Here is a 17,187-nt window from a genome sequence, read left to right on the forward strand (position 1 = left end):
TCGTTCGTATGAACTGATAGCCTAGTTGAGGGACGCGATTTGTTAAGACCTTTCTTTTACTGTCTATGGTTAAGACATGCGGCCAAGTTTTCACCGGGCTAGCGTCATCAGCGTCCGACATGGTGTTGAGATGTTCCGCTTCTCGGCTGCTGTTATATTTTTGGAAACACATTGTGCAATGGCGTCCTCTAGTGTTCATTACGGCATTTACAGCTTGTTGTTATTGTCAAAGTACTTCCGGGTGCTAATGCAGAGACGCGTATGACTACAGTGGATCTGTTCATTCATGACTACATTAGTTTTTAATCATGTACCACCAACCCGTACTGAAAAACAGACGGACTCTTCTGGAGCGAGCGGAGAAGTTTATCTCCGATATATATTTCACAGACTGCAATCTTAGAGGAAGGTAAGCCTGTGCACTTTACAGTTTCTCTGCATGTTTGGAATATAATTATGAATTGAACGTTACAACTTCACTTAACGGTTTTTTATGTTAAACGACCTATTTGTACTCAGTATGTCTTTAAATAATTAGTATTTGTATTTATTCCTTGTTAAACAAGATATTGAAGGTTAATTAAAGACCTTTGACCTTGTTTACCCTAGTGTATAATTTGTTATAAGGATGTAAACACTCTCATTCACTGCAGACTGTTTGGAGACACTCATCCACTTGAGGCCATCACTGTGTTCCTGTCGGAGAAGCGTATCCCTTATTCAGAGGCCACCCAGCAAAACTTTCATCCTTGTAAAGTTGGTGATGCATTCGGCCCCACGTAAGTTGTGTCAATGTTTACTGTATACAAATTGTATATAGCACTATAGGTATTAACTGTAAATGTTTGACAGATGGTGGACGTGCTGGTTTAAAGTGGTCTTGAAGATCCCAGAGGCCTGGAGAGGGAAGGAGGTCCATTTGAGATGGGAGAGCGACGGAGAGGGAATGGTGTGGCGGGATCACCAACCAGTTCAGGTAAGGATACCCAAGACCAGATGATCTCATAAAAAAGACTTGCCGAACATTTAAGAGGTCATGCATTGTGAGTTTTTTTTTCAGGGGTTGACCAAAGAAGGTGAGAAGACCAGTTATATTTTGACAGAGTGCTTGAAGGACAGTGAACCTCATGGGTTAGTGGAAATCAAACATAGTCTGACTCTAAACTGATGTACATTTGCTTCCATTTTCATGTTTTAATCTTATATTTCAGCATTACTCTGTATGTGGAACTTGCATGTAATGGACTTTTTGGAGCCGGACAAGGTTCCATGATTGCCGCCCCCGATCCAAACAGGAAGTACGCTCTCCAGAAGGCCGAGCTTGTCGTTTTCAATCAAGATGTTAGGGAGCTTCTTACTGACTTTGAGATGCTTGTAGACATTGTCAAGGTATTTTCACACTCAACTGTGATGTTAGAGTGAGCAGTACAACAAAAATGTACACCCCTAAACACACATTCCTGGTCTTATTGATGTTTTGCAGTTACTAGGAGAAGGAGAGCAACGCGGATTCCAGGCCTTGTTTACAGTTAATGAGATGGTGAATCTGTGCGATCCAGCCAATCCTAGTTCATTTGCTGCGGCTCGAAGTCTAGCCCAGAAGTTTTTTGGCCAGAAAAATGGGGAAAGCCAACATGTGGTTCATGCCATGGGCCACTGCCATATTGACTCTGGTAATATTAAATAATTATTTCTTCACTTTTGACATGTGGAAATGTACACTAAAGGCCCTGATATACTTCAAGCGAAATGGTAGAACGAACTAATGAATGTCATTTCGAAAAACAAATTCAGGCCAAAACAAATTTTGTTTAGAGTTCGTTATGGGAGTTCAAAACTTTCTGGAAAAGTTAGCTCTGGCTGCTAAACACCTTCGTACTATCATTGGTCCGTAGTGATTACGTAATAGGTAGGTGTGCGTGGAGGCGCCGCCTTCTTTCATGTACAAATCTTTTCTGGATCATTTCTTCTGTTCAGTACATCAAGGTCAGACGTCAGCTAATAAAAACATGAACACACTGGAGAGCTGCTAGTAACGTATTTCAAACTTGTTTTACCCCTAAACAAAGAACCTAATAGAACTGCTCCGTGAGTATATCGGGCCTTAACATCTAAAAGTTTGGCTCACATCACATTAGTCAAAACTGAGATTGTTACAAAAATGTAGCAGTCTATTTTAAATAAATGCTAATGTTTTTCCATTCATCAAAGAACCCTGAAAATAAATGTTCATGGCATCCAGAAATATTTTTACATTGATATTAATAAGACTTTATTCAATATTAGAATGATTTATGAGGGATCATGTGACACTGAAGATTGGAGAAATGATGCTAAAAAAGCTTCACATCACAGGAATAAATTACATTTCAAAATAGGATAAAATAGGATAGTCATGTTAAAAGGGTTCATACAAGTGCTTGAAGTACTGAAATTTGAAATTTAAGTCCAGGAAAACCTTGTGAATTTTTTTTTAAATTTTATCGATAAAACATTTTTTCATATAAAGTTAACGCTGCAGCCCGTCTGACTAGACATAGAGCAATTTTGCATGGCTATAAGCGTAATATCGCTAATATTAATATCCAAGTATATGATACAGCTTTCATTTTCATATTAATGCCCCCCCCCCAGTTTGAATAAGGAAACTGATCTTTGTCATAGTATCCTTTAAGTTGTACTGCACTTTATTGTACCATTTAGTTTTTGTTTATTTTTATAAATCTATTTACTTTTTTAGAACTTAAAAAGATAATAAAGATATTGTTTGATAAGCGAGATCTCTGATTTTAGTCGTTGAAAACCAAAAAGTAGAGTTTGAAAAGTCCTTAAGTCCTGGAATTTCATTTAACAGAACCCTGTGTAATAATATTTCAAAATATTACAGTTTTTACTGTATTTGATTAAATAACTGCAGGCTTGATGAACATAAGAGACTTTTGAATGGTAGTGTACATACAGTAGGACATGTTAGATATCATTGAATGTGTTCAATGCCGTCCTCAGCTTGGTTGTGGCCATATGAAGAGACCATCAGGAAGTGTGCTCGCAGCTGGGTCACTGTGATCAGACTGATGGAGAACAACCCAGAGTTTGTCTTTACGTGCTCACAAGTAAGTTTTTGTTACAGATTTAAGCAAAAACGAGAAGGAACTGCCTTCAATGTGGCCATCAGCCAATGGAAATTGCTTAGTAAACACACTAAATGTTGATATAATTAAATATATAATTTAATATAATATAATTAAAAGCAAAAGCAATAGATGTCAATGAAATGATAGGAAAACAGATGTGTTTGTGCAGGCACAACAGTTCGAGTGGGTGAAGAGCTGGTATCCGGGCCTGTTCTCAGAGATCAAGCGATTTGTGCAGAAAGGACAATTTATTCCAGTCGGAGGCACTTGGGTAGAGATGGTAGGAAACTCATTTTTGACTGTGTTTCTTTACCACATTCTATTCAGAACTAGTAAAAATGTTAAACAGGTTTGTTTGTTTGTTAAACATTTGGTCTGTTTCTTTGTATCAGGATGGCAACTTGCCATCTGGGGAGTCCATGGTCAGACATTTTCTACACGGCCAGAACTTCTTCAAGGATGAATTTGGACATTACTGTAAAGAGGTACTTGTGTTTGTCTAAAAAAAAAAGAAGGTACATTCACTCCCCATGACACAATAAGGTTCATTTTGGTCATTATCGGTGTTGATGCAGGTGCATGCAGTAGCTCATGGTCAAAGTTAAGCATAATAGACTCCTAAAATCTTCCTGGCAAAGAACTGATTAAGAAAGAAATACAGTGCCTATATTTTCTCCACAAAGGCTGAGGAGGCCATGAGAGTATGAAAGAAGGGCACATAACGGCTGTATATCTGTCAGACACAACCTTGAGATGAGATAAAACCAAACATTTTAAAGTGGTCATGACATGAGAACGCCTTTATCATAAACAAAGCATTTATTTTACAAAGCTGCAAAATTATGAATAGTCACACCATAAGCACACCCATTAGCACGCTGATACCCATCTATCCACCTTTTTTCCTAACGAGCCTGCTGCATTTTTAGTTTATGGGAGGCACTTCTGTTTGGGGAATTTCCACCCAAAAAGACTGAAAAATAATTTCAACCCATAAGGTTGAGCTAGAAATAATCCTTATCCGCCAGTTTGACGGAATTATCTGAAAAAATATCCTAATTAAATACTATCAGATGTCAGGACATGGAATACCAAGAATATCAATGGCAAAAGCTCTTTTAGTCGCTGCATACTTTTCCTCCTGATTATTATTTCAACATATAAGCTGTGTCCCAATTCAAGGGCTGCATCCTCTGAAGGCTGTGTCCTTTGAAGTGCGCGGCCGACGCGGCCTTCAAAGGACGCACCGAGACTTGTTTACAGTGGAAGGTATAGCGGATTGCGTCACCGCGGCGCGACGAAGACTGTCCCAATTTAAAGGTCCTTCGAAGGCTCCTTCAAAATAACGCCTGCAAATGCGTCCTTCTTTTCCCGTGAAACGAAGGATACTCGGATGGATGCTTCGCAGCCTTGCCAACCCCAGAATTCATTGCGCGCCGCGACGTCAGATTTTTTGCTTAAAGAAAGCCAGATTACACATAAATGTAACGTAAGCATTGGGATTCAATTTACTCCAGTAGCCTTATCTAATGATAAAAAAAAAAAATGCAATAAATATTCAAATGTCGACTAATAGGCTATGTAACTAACATGCGAGTTTATATAGTTTATACTCTTTATTATGTACATAAATGGACGGAAGTGAACATCTTTAGTTGCTTTGTTGTTAGGCAGTTCAGTTTGTTACTGCTAGTCTTCAACGGCAGCTGTCACAGTTGCTAAACATTACAAATGCTGCAACAAAATATATTTACTCTGAATTTGAGTTTAAACTTCATCTCAGAGGCAAATATTGTAGTTCAATGAAAAACTGACTTTTTATACATGGATATTAGATTTTGATATTGTTTAAAAAATATGAACATTATAGAATCCAAAAATAAAATACACTAAAATATGTCTCAAGATCCGGGATAGGAACCATTGGTCCTAGAGGGCCGCTGTCCTGCAGAGTTCAGCTCATAGAACAGTTATGCATGTTCAAATATGTTATGGTTTGATTTTAAGGATGTAAGTTCATTTAATTTATTCATCACTCTTTCTGAAAACATCTATCTCTATTGTCTCTATTGTGCAGCCCATCCAGGGTCTCCACCCTGCTCAATTAAAGTTTACATAAAACCCTTTCTTCCATTATTTTTTATGTACAGTTCATTTAACATTTTATTTAGTTTTTCCCATCTTAAACGTAACTTATCTTGTAAATACTTGTAAACAAGTACTGTAAATATTTTTTTAGAACCATTTATTGTTTCATTTACAAATTAATTGACATGACAAAAATAAATGTAGCCAACAGAATAATTGAGTTCATTTACAAAACTTGCATGACAAATATGTAAACAATTTATTGGTTTCATTAAAAAAAAAATTGCATTACAAAAATAAACAATGCAGAGAAATAACTTTTTATTTACAAATAAAAGCTGAAGTCCCTCTGAAATGGGCCTAGCGACGCCCATGGTCCTCAGGGCTGGAGCCCATGAATGCCTGTCCCAACACCTCATCCATGAGGACAAACCATGGCCAAGTTTTCCACTCCCTCACCTGTCCCAGGACACTTGCAATCCTAATGCAGAGAAAATAAACATTCCTGTTAAAAACAACAAACACAAAAGCAATACATGTCAGAAAAGATGTGTCTATTAACTTGCATACATGTATTTTTTTTTTAGTTGTCCCAATTTGTTTTTGTATACCTGCAAGGCAGGGGTGGAATTTTAAATATATGATGCAGCTATACATTTTGTATACATGTATTATACATGTATACAAAATACTCCAGAAATCATATTTCTAGATACTCAAATTTGGTTAAAGCATTTGTAGACACAGCTTTTATGATAGACAATTGTTATCAACTGGATAAGGGGGGCTATAAGTAAGGGATAATGTACACCCAGCCTGTTGTTATCGCAGAATAAACCCCGACAGAGTGATCAGTGTCAATCCACACTGGCCGAGTTTTTCGGCCGGGTAAATAAATACTAATTTGCTGCCCTTATTTTAATAAAGCTGTCTGCTAACTGCTCCATAAAACAAAACAAAATATTGCATCAGATCACCTAAGGATAAAGCCGCAGTGGTAACGCAGGCGTCAAGTTCACGTTAAGAAATAAAGACCCCAGGTTTTTAACACGTTTCGTTGGTTATTTGAGTAAATTAAAACACAATACTTACATTTATATTTGTATTCCTCTGCCTTGGGATGGCAGGCTAGTGGGATGGGCTAGGCTGCGAAGTATCCGTTCAATCCTTCGCGTTCCGGGGAGATAGGGTTGCCAGGTCTCTGCAACAAAACTAACCCAAAACTGCCAATGCAATTTTCTCCATTGAGCGGCCAAATCCTCCCCTGAATTTGTGCGTTTTTGGGATGGTGGAGCGCCGAAATCGTACTTACAGGGTTGAAAATCAACCCGTGGAAATATTTTTTTACCCGCAACAAAACATAAAAGTAGCCCAATTCGGCGTGAAAACCGCGGCCTTGGCAACACCGACGGCAGGCCGCATTAGAAGGCTCCTTCGAATTGGGACAGCCTCGTCGCTCTGCGGTGACGCAATCGGCCTTCAAATGTGGCCTTAGGAGGATGCAGCCCCTGAATTGGGGCACAGCCATACTGTGCATGTTTGGTCTGCTCTCCTGATTTAATTTACGATAAATCCCATGAATTCACTGGAATGCACAAAATCCTCCCCAATTTCCTCCCCAAATCCACATGGTTTCAGACAGATGCATTATAATCTAATTGTCTCCTCTTTTCAATTTTAATCCTTATTAGTGTTTATCGGAATGTTTCTAAAGCAGGTAAATACAATATTAATTAAATGTCCAAATGACAGAAAATCATTTTTAAATATTATCACTCAATGTTCCAGTTTATGAACATTTTTGATTGAAGTCCAACTGTAGTCAATACTTTTATGCCTTAAAACTCATTGTTGATCACAAAAAAATTACATTTAAATGTTTTTTTCTGTAAAAGAAATTCTTCATGCCTTAAAATAGTTTGAATGTAACCAAAAGTCTTTATATATTTGCAACCGTGCAAGAGTGCAATGCCAAATAAGCCCCACCTTCTAAATGAAAGTCCGGTTGCTATAAAAACAGGCAGAGACGCGTCTTTCTGAGATGCATGTTTAGGATTGAACCATAAGTATGCAAATTAGCCCTGCCTCCACTCACTCACACCAGCTCAGAGACCCACTCACTCAACTTTACTTAAGTAACTGTAGTAAATCTTGCACAATGGTGCTCCACGCCGGACACATAACTGTAATGAACAGGGGTGTCGGACTGGGTGGATAAAGGGTACCGAGTAACCAGGGCCCGAGGCAGGGGGGGGGCCCTTAGAAGTCAGTTTTCTATACATATACATGCACTAACATTTGTATAGAATTGATGTACAAATGGCTTATTTTGTTTACATTTTAAGTATTTTTATGATAAAAATGCAATACCCCACCCATTGGTATCTCTATGGTATTTGGTACGGGGGCCCAGCAAGATGGTTTGTACCCAGGGCCCAAAATTTGGTGCTACGCCGCTGGTAATGAATATGATTAGCTTTTGCTTGACCACGTTATCAAACAGCCAATAATGTGTTGCTAATGTTACACAAACCATGTTCCCATTCACCATCTCAGTCTGCCTTCTAAAAATCGGCATCAGTGGAGACAGGAATATAATTCGTCATAACATCTTAATATACATCATATACATAATTCACCCACCCGCTATATTGTTAAATATCATTGTACCCAGTTTTTTTAAATGCTTATTATTGCATCCATAGAGCAAACCTTTCATCATTTTTTTTTTTTTTTACAGTTTAACGGAAGTTATTCCCATAATTTGTGCAAAGCATCATAGGGCGTAGAAAAATGTGGATACCAGACGCAAGCATCATGTGGGAGTCAAGTGCTTTATTAAACATACTGTGCAGACAATATAATTTACTGTCATTGTGTGGATTTGTAATGATGTAATCAGTAAAAAAAATAACAGTAGTCTGATTATGAATATATATATATATATATATATATATATATATATATATATATATATATATATATATATATATATAATATATATATGAGTCTACTGTATCTCACACAGTTTTGGCTGCCGGACACTTTTGGCTACTCTGCACAGCTGCCTCAGATCATGAAAGGATGTGGAATCTCTCGTTTCCTCACTCAGAAGCTGAGCTGGAACCTTGTTAACACATTCCCGGTGTGTGCCTATCTCATCTGCACATATAAAAACCCTTATTATGGTTGTTTGTGATGTTCGAAATCACATGATTCCTCTTTCCACCAGCATAACACATTCTTTTGGGAAGGTATTGATGGGACAGCGGTTCTCACTCATTTTCCCCCGGGTAACTCCTATGAGATGAAGGGTAAAGTGGAAAATGTAAGTTTTTCATCAGGTTACATATCATTCGCACGCTCGCTCTTGTGACTGCCAGCTCATTTCTCCTCCTTTTGACGTAACACAGCTGATTAACACGGTGAAGAACAACAAAGACAAGGGGCGAGCCAATCACAGCGCGGCCCTGTTTGGCTTCGGAGACGGGGGCGGTGGTCCCACACAGCTAATGCTTGACCGCCTACAGCGTGTCAGGGACACTGATTGTCTGCCAAAGTCAGTTTCCTTTTAATTTGTCTGAGGGTGTAACACTAAAACACCCATTTCCTGTTTTTTGAGAATATAAAAATATTAACATTATAATTCATTTACCCTGTGATGTATTCATGACTTTATTTATTTTTTTTAATACTTGCCTGATTGAGATTTATTGAATGTGGTTGTGATCCAGGGTTCAGATGTCTAGTCCTGATGTCCTGTTCTCTCAGCTGGAATCAGACTCATCCCTGCTGTGCACGTGGGTTGGCGAGCTCTTCCTTGAGCTTCACAATGGCACTTACACCACACAAGCAAAGGTGTTTCCCAAACCTCAAAATAGTGAATTAATTTTCATTCTACAGTGTATGACTTGATAAATAGGCATATAATACACTTTTTTTGGGGGGGATAGTCAAGATTTGGCATTAAAACTGTTTTGTATTACTTGCTCATTTTCTATTCTCTCTCTGTCATAAGAGGAAAACTGGCTGATTTTGGTTACTGTAGCTTTAAGACTTGGTTTAAATGTTCAGTTATGATTGGCTAACCCCCACACTGGCGCAGTTCACATATACTTGCATACAGGGTTTGATATATAAAGGTAGTGGGCATTTGTTAAAGGATTAGAATCAGAATAAAAATTTTCTGATAATTTACTCACCCCCATGTCATCCAAGATGTTAATGTCTTTCTTTTTTCCATCGAAAAGTTATTAAGTCTTTTGAGGAAAACTCTGGCAAGCAGGACAAGGCATAGGGGCCGTGAGAGATACTAGACCTTGCACCGTTGTCCCTCGGCCTTGTCCTGCTTGCCGCAAAAACATTCCAGGATTTTTCTCCATATAGTGGACTGCAACGGCAACCAACGGGTTGAAGGTCCAAGATGCAGTTTCAAAGAGCTCTACACGATCCCAGCTGAGGAATAAGTGTCTTATCTAGCGAAACGATCTGTCATTTTCAACAAACAAAAAAAAAAGTATATACTTCTTGACCACAAAGGCTTGTCTTGCACTGATCTGCAGTGCATTACGTCATCACGTTGAAAAGGTCACGTGTGACATAGGTGGAAGTACCGACCCAGGCTTGACAAAGCGAACGTGCAATGCAAAGACTTCAAAATGCCATTTACAAAAAAAAAAAAAGGTTAAACCACGATGTTGAACAGTTTTGAAGTTGGAGTAGAAAATTTGATGTTTTTGAGAGTTTTTGGCACTGGGTCGGTACTTCCAACTACGTCCCGTAACCAATGTGATGACGCCGTAATGCGTTACACATCGCAGAGCAGTGCAAGATGAGCCTTTGTTGTTTAAAAGTAAATAAATTTGTATATTTTTTAGAAAATGGCCAATCGTTTCGCTAGATTAGACCCCATTCCTCTGCTGAGATCATGTAGAGCTCTTTGAATTCGTTGAGTTGGTTGGTTGCCGTTGGAGTCCACTATATGGAGAAAAATCCTAGAATGTTTTCCTCAAAAAAATTATTTTCGACTGAAGAAGGCAGGACTTGGAGGTCAGTAAATTATCAGGAAATTTTTATTTCCGAACTAATACTTTAATATGCCCATTGTTCATACATCATTTCTAATTGACCATCTTGGTTTTTATCGATGTTCTGAGTCAACCTGGATGGGAAGCTTTTTGTTAGATTGTGTAAATTGAACTACTTTAATTTGTCTTTTTTCCTGTAGATAAAATTGGGAAACCGCCAATGTGAAGTTCTTCTTCATGACATTGAGGTGGCTAGCTGTCTGGCCATGTGTAAAAGAGATGGCTTCAAATATCCAGCATGCAAACTTCAAGAACTTTGGAGGCAAGCACTCAGGCATCAAAGATTGTAATAAGAGCGTAGCTGAAATCTCAAGTGTCTCTCTGCATGTCTTTATTTTAGATTGCTCCTGCTCAATCAGTTTCATGATGTGATTCCTGGCAGCTGTATTGAGATGGTTGTTGAGGATGCTTTACAGTACTATGACGGTAAACCATCTCTTTTACCACTGTCTACATATTTTGTTCTAAAGTTGGGGTTTTAATACTAAAATTAGTAATGTTAAAAAAATACTTTATAATTCTGGCATCATTTACTCAACCTCATATTTTTCCAACTTCATATTATTTTTTCAAGTCATAAATTACTAAAAAATTCAGGACTTTTGTCGTACTTGAATCACAAATACACAAAAAAAAACTTACAAATGAATGGAATGCAAAGAATGCTTCAGTATACAAAGAAAAACCTAAAACAATGCTCAAAATTAAAACTAAAAATTCTAAAACTTTACCAAAAAATTATTTTCTAATGTCTATGGATGTATCTGGATGTATTGTGAAATGATGAGTGAAATTCGAGAACTGACTTTAGGACCCAGCGGAACAGCTCATTTGCTCCATATAGAGCTATAAGTCCATCTAATAGCAAGTCATGAAATATCATGTTATATAAAAAATGTTCTTCCACGAGAGGTCACAGTATTTTATCTCTTTTTTTTTCCTGCGAGTTATAAAGTCACCATTCATTTCTGATATAAACTCGCAATTGCGTGATATAAAGTCACAATTATGACTTTATTTATCAGTCAGAATTGTGACTTTATATCATGCAATTGCGAGTTTATATCAGAGTTATGACTTGCAATTGTGAGAAAAAAGTCAGAATTCTAAGATAAAAAGTCGCAATTACTCTTTTTATTTTTTAATTTAATAATGAAAATGGGCTTCCATAGCAGAGACACCTAAATTGAGTTGTCTAAATATTTTAAGCAGATTTTTGCTGGTATTGCATGTATTGGAGAGTTATTTTAAGTCAAAAAAATTGAAAAATGTGCTTAAATATTTTTTTTAATCTTATTTATTATTTATTAATAAAATATATTAATATATAATTTATTTAACAAATATAGTAACTTAAAGGTAAATGTATATATAGCTTAAATGTATTAAAAAAATAAAAAATAAATATATATATATATCAATATATCAAAATTAAATTATATAGACTGCTCTCTGTGAAAAAGTGTCACATTTTAGGGTTTTCGGGTCATTTTGATCCGCGAGGGGAGGATTTGTTACAGGATGCGAGGGAGGGACGATGATTTATATGATAGCTTTGTACACGTGCAAGGAAAATGTTGAAATTTAGGTAATTATCTGAAATGTGACCTTCAACATAGCTCTCAAATCTCATTCAGAGTTCTGCATATTTAAACTTGAGGCAGCTTCTGCGGTTACACAGCATCTCGGACATCAAAACTAGTGCACGTCCTCACACAACACATTTCAATACTTCAACGAGATTTGAGAGCTTTCGTGGAGAACCTATCGTACGACCTGTTTAAAATCTTATATGCTTAAAAAAAAAAAAATCGCTCAAATGTGACGGATAACTTTTAATCTAATAAGACATTTACCAAATAAATTCCTCTGAAGAAAAACAGTGAATTGTCCTCGCAGATTGTGTGCATTGATAACTGACTCGCCAGCAGACCATCCTCATTGCACGTCATCTCAAATATTGTTTTAGTCATCCTGAAATTCCTGAGCCTAACCTAGTCATCAGCACGAGTTGATATAATTACCATCCAGAACCTTCGATCATGTTAGTTTTGGAACACCAGCAAGAAGAATAAACAATGACAAAAGCAAACATAAGAAGTGATGCCATCATGATGAATAATATGACTGCCTCCACTTCCTGTGTCCATTGTATGTATAGAGCCCCGGAGGTCACGTAACCCATTCTGTTCACAAATCCATTTTGGCAGGCAAGAACAGCTGGCGCCAACAAGAGTTTTAAGGCAACGGAGTTCACTGGCACTTAAATTCAGAAGACATAGACTTGTACATAGAAAAACGTAATAGAGTATACAGAACATATTTAGCGCTGTGACAGTAGCAGGTTGTTGTTTTTTTTTTTTTTTTTTACACCGCTGTGGTTTAGGGCTGTGCCGTTGAACATGCCGTTTTTTTATATGTAAATACTGTTTTACGTGAATATTATGACACTAGTGAAGCACAACTTTATTTACAAAATAAATAATAGGTTCGCAAATCAATGTTACCTCGCAGCCATGTGGAAACAACATTCCTTCATTCATTCGCTGCGTCCAGGTCCGTGTCGTGTATGTAAAATAAAATCATAATCAATGAATGTAATTTCTTTTTTGTTGTTTCAGTATTTATTATCCCTAATTTAGTTTCAAATAGCCTTTCTTGATGTCATTTATACATAAAAGCACAAAAGTATTGGGTTATTTTTTTATCATTATTTACGTGAGGCAAAAGTAGTTAAGAATGAAGAATAAACTGAAATTCACGGCATTCAACAACTTACCACGATACATTTATTTCCCTTTTGCTTTCTCCCACCTGTTCTGGCATCCTAGTGCACATGATCTGTCCATCATGTTGAAATGGTAAGGTTTAAACAGTCTGGATTTAAATTATGTTATAGATACCAATGCTACAGCCACTCTAGCGTTCCCCTGATTTTCCTGCCAAAATGGCGGAGTTTAGGCTGCGTGACGTCAACCTCCAGAGCTCTATAATGGACGGCAGCATCCCATGACCTAATGAACTTTGTTTTCAGAGATACGCACCACAGGGACTAGCCTACTTCTTGCTGCTTGTAAGTCACTGGGATCCTCTTCTGACAATGGAGCAGGATCAAGCACAGCTGTGTTGAACACTTTACCCTGGGAAAGAACTGAAGTCGTATCACTGCCAGGAGAAGGCCATCAAACAAGTTTAGGTACTTCCCACAGACAAAATATAACATTGTTCAGATTGCCTTTTTTGGGTAAACTTCAAAGAAAGGTCCTATTCATATCTAATGACAAGGTATGATTTTACTTAAGTACAGTAAGGCTCATTAAACCAGATCCCCTATTATAGTTTCCACCTGTTTCCACAGCCTTGGTGAGAGTACCTAGCGTGGGCGTAGCTCAAGTCACTGAGATGGCCGAGCCTACACATTCTGTCTCCGTCACAAAGATGGTACTTAATTCACTTGGACATTTTCCATCCCACACATTTCCGCCGTTCAATGGGTGCTCTTTGTGATACAGGTCGATGGGACCATTATGATGGAGAATGGCCTTTTAAAGGCCACGACTGACCAAACGGGTCGATTGATGTCCCTGCATTTAGTCCAAACAAACAGGTGAGTCATCATGGCCTTCAAGCAGAATGCACCATCTTATAGGGTTGTTTATAGAACTTACTGTAAACAACTATGTTATGACTTCAGGGAAACCATTTCTGAGGGCTGCTTTGGGAACCAGTTTGCTTTGTTTGACGATGTGCCTCTGTATTGGGATGCTTGGGATGTGATGGACTACCACCTTCAGACAAGGTGAGATCGGATTCTGTTCCAAGCATGAGCCCAGCTTTGAACTTAGTGTGACCCCGAGTTAATATCATAATCTTGCTGGCAATAATTCTGCTTTCCCAGGAAGCCTGTAATTGAGCTTGTCGAGCCTGCCAAAGTAATGCGATCTGGGGGACTTCAGGGCAGCGTCTCCTTTTCACTAAGGATCAGCGGAAACAGTATTATAAGACAGGAGATCATTCTGGATGCTTGCTGCCCTTATATTAAATTTAACACACAGGTGAGGGATGATGAATTACAACTAGGTTTGTCATCTTATGCTTGATATTTAATCATTACCCAGCTGCTCAAGAAACTCTGTGAAGCATAAAGGATATCTTGTTTCCAGGTGGACTGGGAAGAGGCACATAAGTTTCTGAAGGTGGAATTCCCTGTGCAGGTGCGAAACCCAAACGCTACCTACGAGATCCAATTCGGACACTTGCAGAGGCCCACTCATAGAAACACCTCCTGGGACTGGGCTCGCTTTGAGGTACTGCAAACTTGGTTTATTTTCAGGTCATCGACGTTTAACCCCAATTTTTCTGAACGGCAAAAGACCTCAAAATATGGTCCTATTCTAAAGGATGCCTTCAATCCATGCAGTCCTCCTCAAGAGTGCACATTCTGTTGACATTGTAGTAGTAGATCTGAAACCAAGTAGTAGTCTACCGTGAAGTCCTCAATAGAGGGTTACACGGGAGTAGATTTTAAAGGGGTACTTGAGTGCTGGGAAGATGAGTCGGAATATAAATTGGATTATTAATGTAGTAGAAATGTGAAAATCTTTTTGAATTTGGTGCCTTCTAGACTGAGAAAAGATATTTTTTCCTGTCCCATCCCAATCACATGATTTAAATGTAATTTTGTTCCCCATTCTGTGGGATTCCCAAGAAAAGCCTTCAGTCCTTGCTTGTAGGCTTGGCAAAAGGGAGCATTGTGGCTAATATGAGATGCTTGTGAGCATCCCTTAGACCGTTTACACCTGGAATTAAGATGCTTTTTGGTCGATCGGAATACAAGTGGATTGCTCTAAATACAGTTGTAAACGAGGTCTAAAACATTTTAAGCTTGTCTACTTTCGACCATTTCTATAAAAGTAGTCAAAAACGCATTTGACCGGATTGCTACTCACTGGTCTACTCTCTGGCTACTAACCTAATGCGTAAACATTACGGGAAGTGCACTAATCAGACAGAATTTAAACTTTGTCAGCTGAAGAGCCACTTTTGGTTTAAAGACGAAAAACAAACACTCCCCTTTAAGAAATCATGTAATCCGATCAACAAAATTGCTTCTCTTTATACCAGGTGTAAACAGGGCCTTAGAAACACAAATATAAATGGGACACCTTACAGTCTTGTTGGCCATGTGGACTTATGTGAGCATTGGCTGCAAGATTCCCAAGTTCACATCAAGCCAAGTGTACATTTCAGTAACCTGTGCTAGCACCAATAATATCGACCCAATATGATGTCTTAAATCTTGAATCTTTAGCTTAAATCATAAACTCGGATCTATATCTAACACAGATGGATCTCGCGGATGGTCGCGATAATAGAAACTCTCCTTTTATTAGAGTAACAATTACAGAAGTTTAAAATAAAGCATATTGTGTTACTGTGATAAAGTTCGTTTGTGTAAGCCAGGAAGAGGACAAGGGGGTCGGTTTGACTGCTGACGCTTCTCTTTATTAGAACAAAAACTCAGTCTCTTCACACGGCTATTGCCAGTGTGTATTTCTCTCAGTCACTTCCGGGTTCCGGTTAAACGTTCCGCTTCCGGGTCAACGTGTCTCACAACTCAATGTCCGTGGGTGTGAGGGTGTGTCGCGTCAGCAGTCCCTCTCTCTCTCCTCGATCTCCGGTTCCACCTAGGTTTTATCCCCTCTCCGCGCTCATTACTGGAACGAGAGACAGGTGTTATTAATCTGCTTCCAACCCACTCACTTACCGCTCGTCCCGCGGCTCTCTCTCCCGCTGCAGACCTCGCTGAACCACGCCCCCCTTGCCACATACCCCCACCGCCCGACTCAGGCCGGGGAGCCGTCCGGCCTGCAGCCCCCCCCCCATCCCCCCCCATTTCTGGAGAGGAAATCGGCCACAGCCATCTGAGCGCCCGGCCTGTGGACCACCTTGAATTTAAACGGCTGAAGAGCTAGATACCAACGGGTGATCCGCGCGTTGGTATCCTTCATGCGGTGGAGCCATTGGAGAGGAGCGTGGTCCGAACAGAGGGTGAACTCCCGCCCCAGGAGGTAATAGCGGAGAGTGAGAACGGCCCATCTGATGGCCAAACACTCCTTCTCTATGGTGCTGTACTTAGCTTCCCTCTTGGAGAGCTTACGGCTAATGTACAGCACCGGCCGCTCTCCCCCCTCCACCTCCTGGGCCAGGACTGCGCCCAGCCCCCTGTCCGACGCGTCAGTCTGCAACAAGAAAGGGAGAGAAAAGTCAGGGGAGTGTAAAAGCGGCCCGCCACATAGAGCAGCCTTCACTTGGGTAAAAGCCTGTTGACACGGCTCCGTCCACTGGACCGTATCTGGTAGCCCCTTTCTAGTAAGATCAGTCAAAGGGCTGGTGAGGTCCGAATAATTTGGTATAAACCGTCTATAATATCCCGCCAGCCCCAAAAACTGTCTTGCCTCCTTTTTGGTCTTGGGCCTCGGACAGGTTGCAATTGCGGCAGTCTTAGGGAGTAGAACGAGCACTTTCTCTCCCGGTGTGAATTTGCGTAGTTTTGTACCCCTGTTATATGACCGGCTCTGGCGGTCCTGGGCTTGCAACAAATTCTCCCTAGATAGCCGCCCCAAGGTGTGGAGTTTTGTTCGCAAGTCCATGACGTACTGAATTTCGTTTTGGGCCAAAGAAGGTCCCTCCTCCCAAGTTTCTCGTAGGACGTCCAGCACCCCCCGTGGCTGTCGCCCGTAGAGAAGCTCGAAGGGGGAAAACCCCGTGGAGGCTTGTGGAACCTCCCGCACGGCAAATAAGAGGGGTTCTAACCACCGATCCCAATTTTTGGCGTCTTCCTGTACGAACTTACGGATCATGGATTTAAGAGTGCG

At 39.5% G+C, this 17,187-nt stretch overlaps 1 protein-coding gene across 1 annotated transcript in view; it reads left to right on the forward strand.

Annotated features, from left to right (window-relative positions):
• The window catches only part of man2c1 (mannosidase, alpha, class 2C, member 1), a 21,670-nt gene continuing 4,483 nt past the window's right edge, over positions 1-17,187 (forward strand). Inside the window, exons 1-21 of the mRNA XM_067435777.1 lie at positions 1-409; positions 654-779; positions 853-976; positions 1,061-1,131; positions 1,212-1,389; positions 1,484-1,673; positions 3,007-3,113; positions 3,304-3,414; positions 3,527-3,619; positions 8,251-8,367; positions 8,455-8,550; positions 8,636-8,781; positions 8,957-9,080; positions 10,450-10,571; positions 10,650-10,735; positions 13,344-13,505; positions 13,668-13,750; positions 13,822-13,916; positions 14,004-14,108; positions 14,208-14,364; positions 14,473-14,616. Of these exons, the coding sequence (XP_067291878.1) occupies positions 309-409; positions 654-779; positions 853-976; positions 1,061-1,131; positions 1,212-1,389; positions 1,484-1,673; positions 3,007-3,113; positions 3,304-3,414; positions 3,527-3,619; positions 8,251-8,367; positions 8,455-8,550; positions 8,636-8,781; positions 8,957-9,080; positions 10,450-10,571; positions 10,650-10,735; positions 13,344-13,505; positions 13,668-13,750; positions 13,822-13,916; positions 14,004-14,108; positions 14,208-14,364; positions 14,473-14,616 (2,538 nt within the window). The 5' untranslated portion in view covers positions 1-308. The remainder of the gene's footprint in view (positions 410-653; positions 780-852; positions 977-1,060; positions 1,132-1,211; positions 1,390-1,483; positions 1,674-3,006; positions 3,114-3,303; positions 3,415-3,526; positions 3,620-8,250; positions 8,368-8,454; positions 8,551-8,635; positions 8,782-8,956; positions 9,081-10,449; positions 10,572-10,649; positions 10,736-13,343; positions 13,506-13,667; positions 13,751-13,821; positions 13,917-14,003; positions 14,109-14,207; positions 14,365-14,472; positions 14,617-17,187) is intronic.

The sequence above is a fragment of the Pseudorasbora parva genome, chromosome 25 (assembly GCF_024679245.1).
Source record: "Pseudorasbora parva isolate DD20220531a chromosome 25, ASM2467924v1, whole genome shotgun sequence".
Lineage (NCBI taxonomy): Eukaryota > Metazoa > Chordata > Actinopteri > Cypriniformes > Gobionidae > Pseudorasbora > Pseudorasbora parva.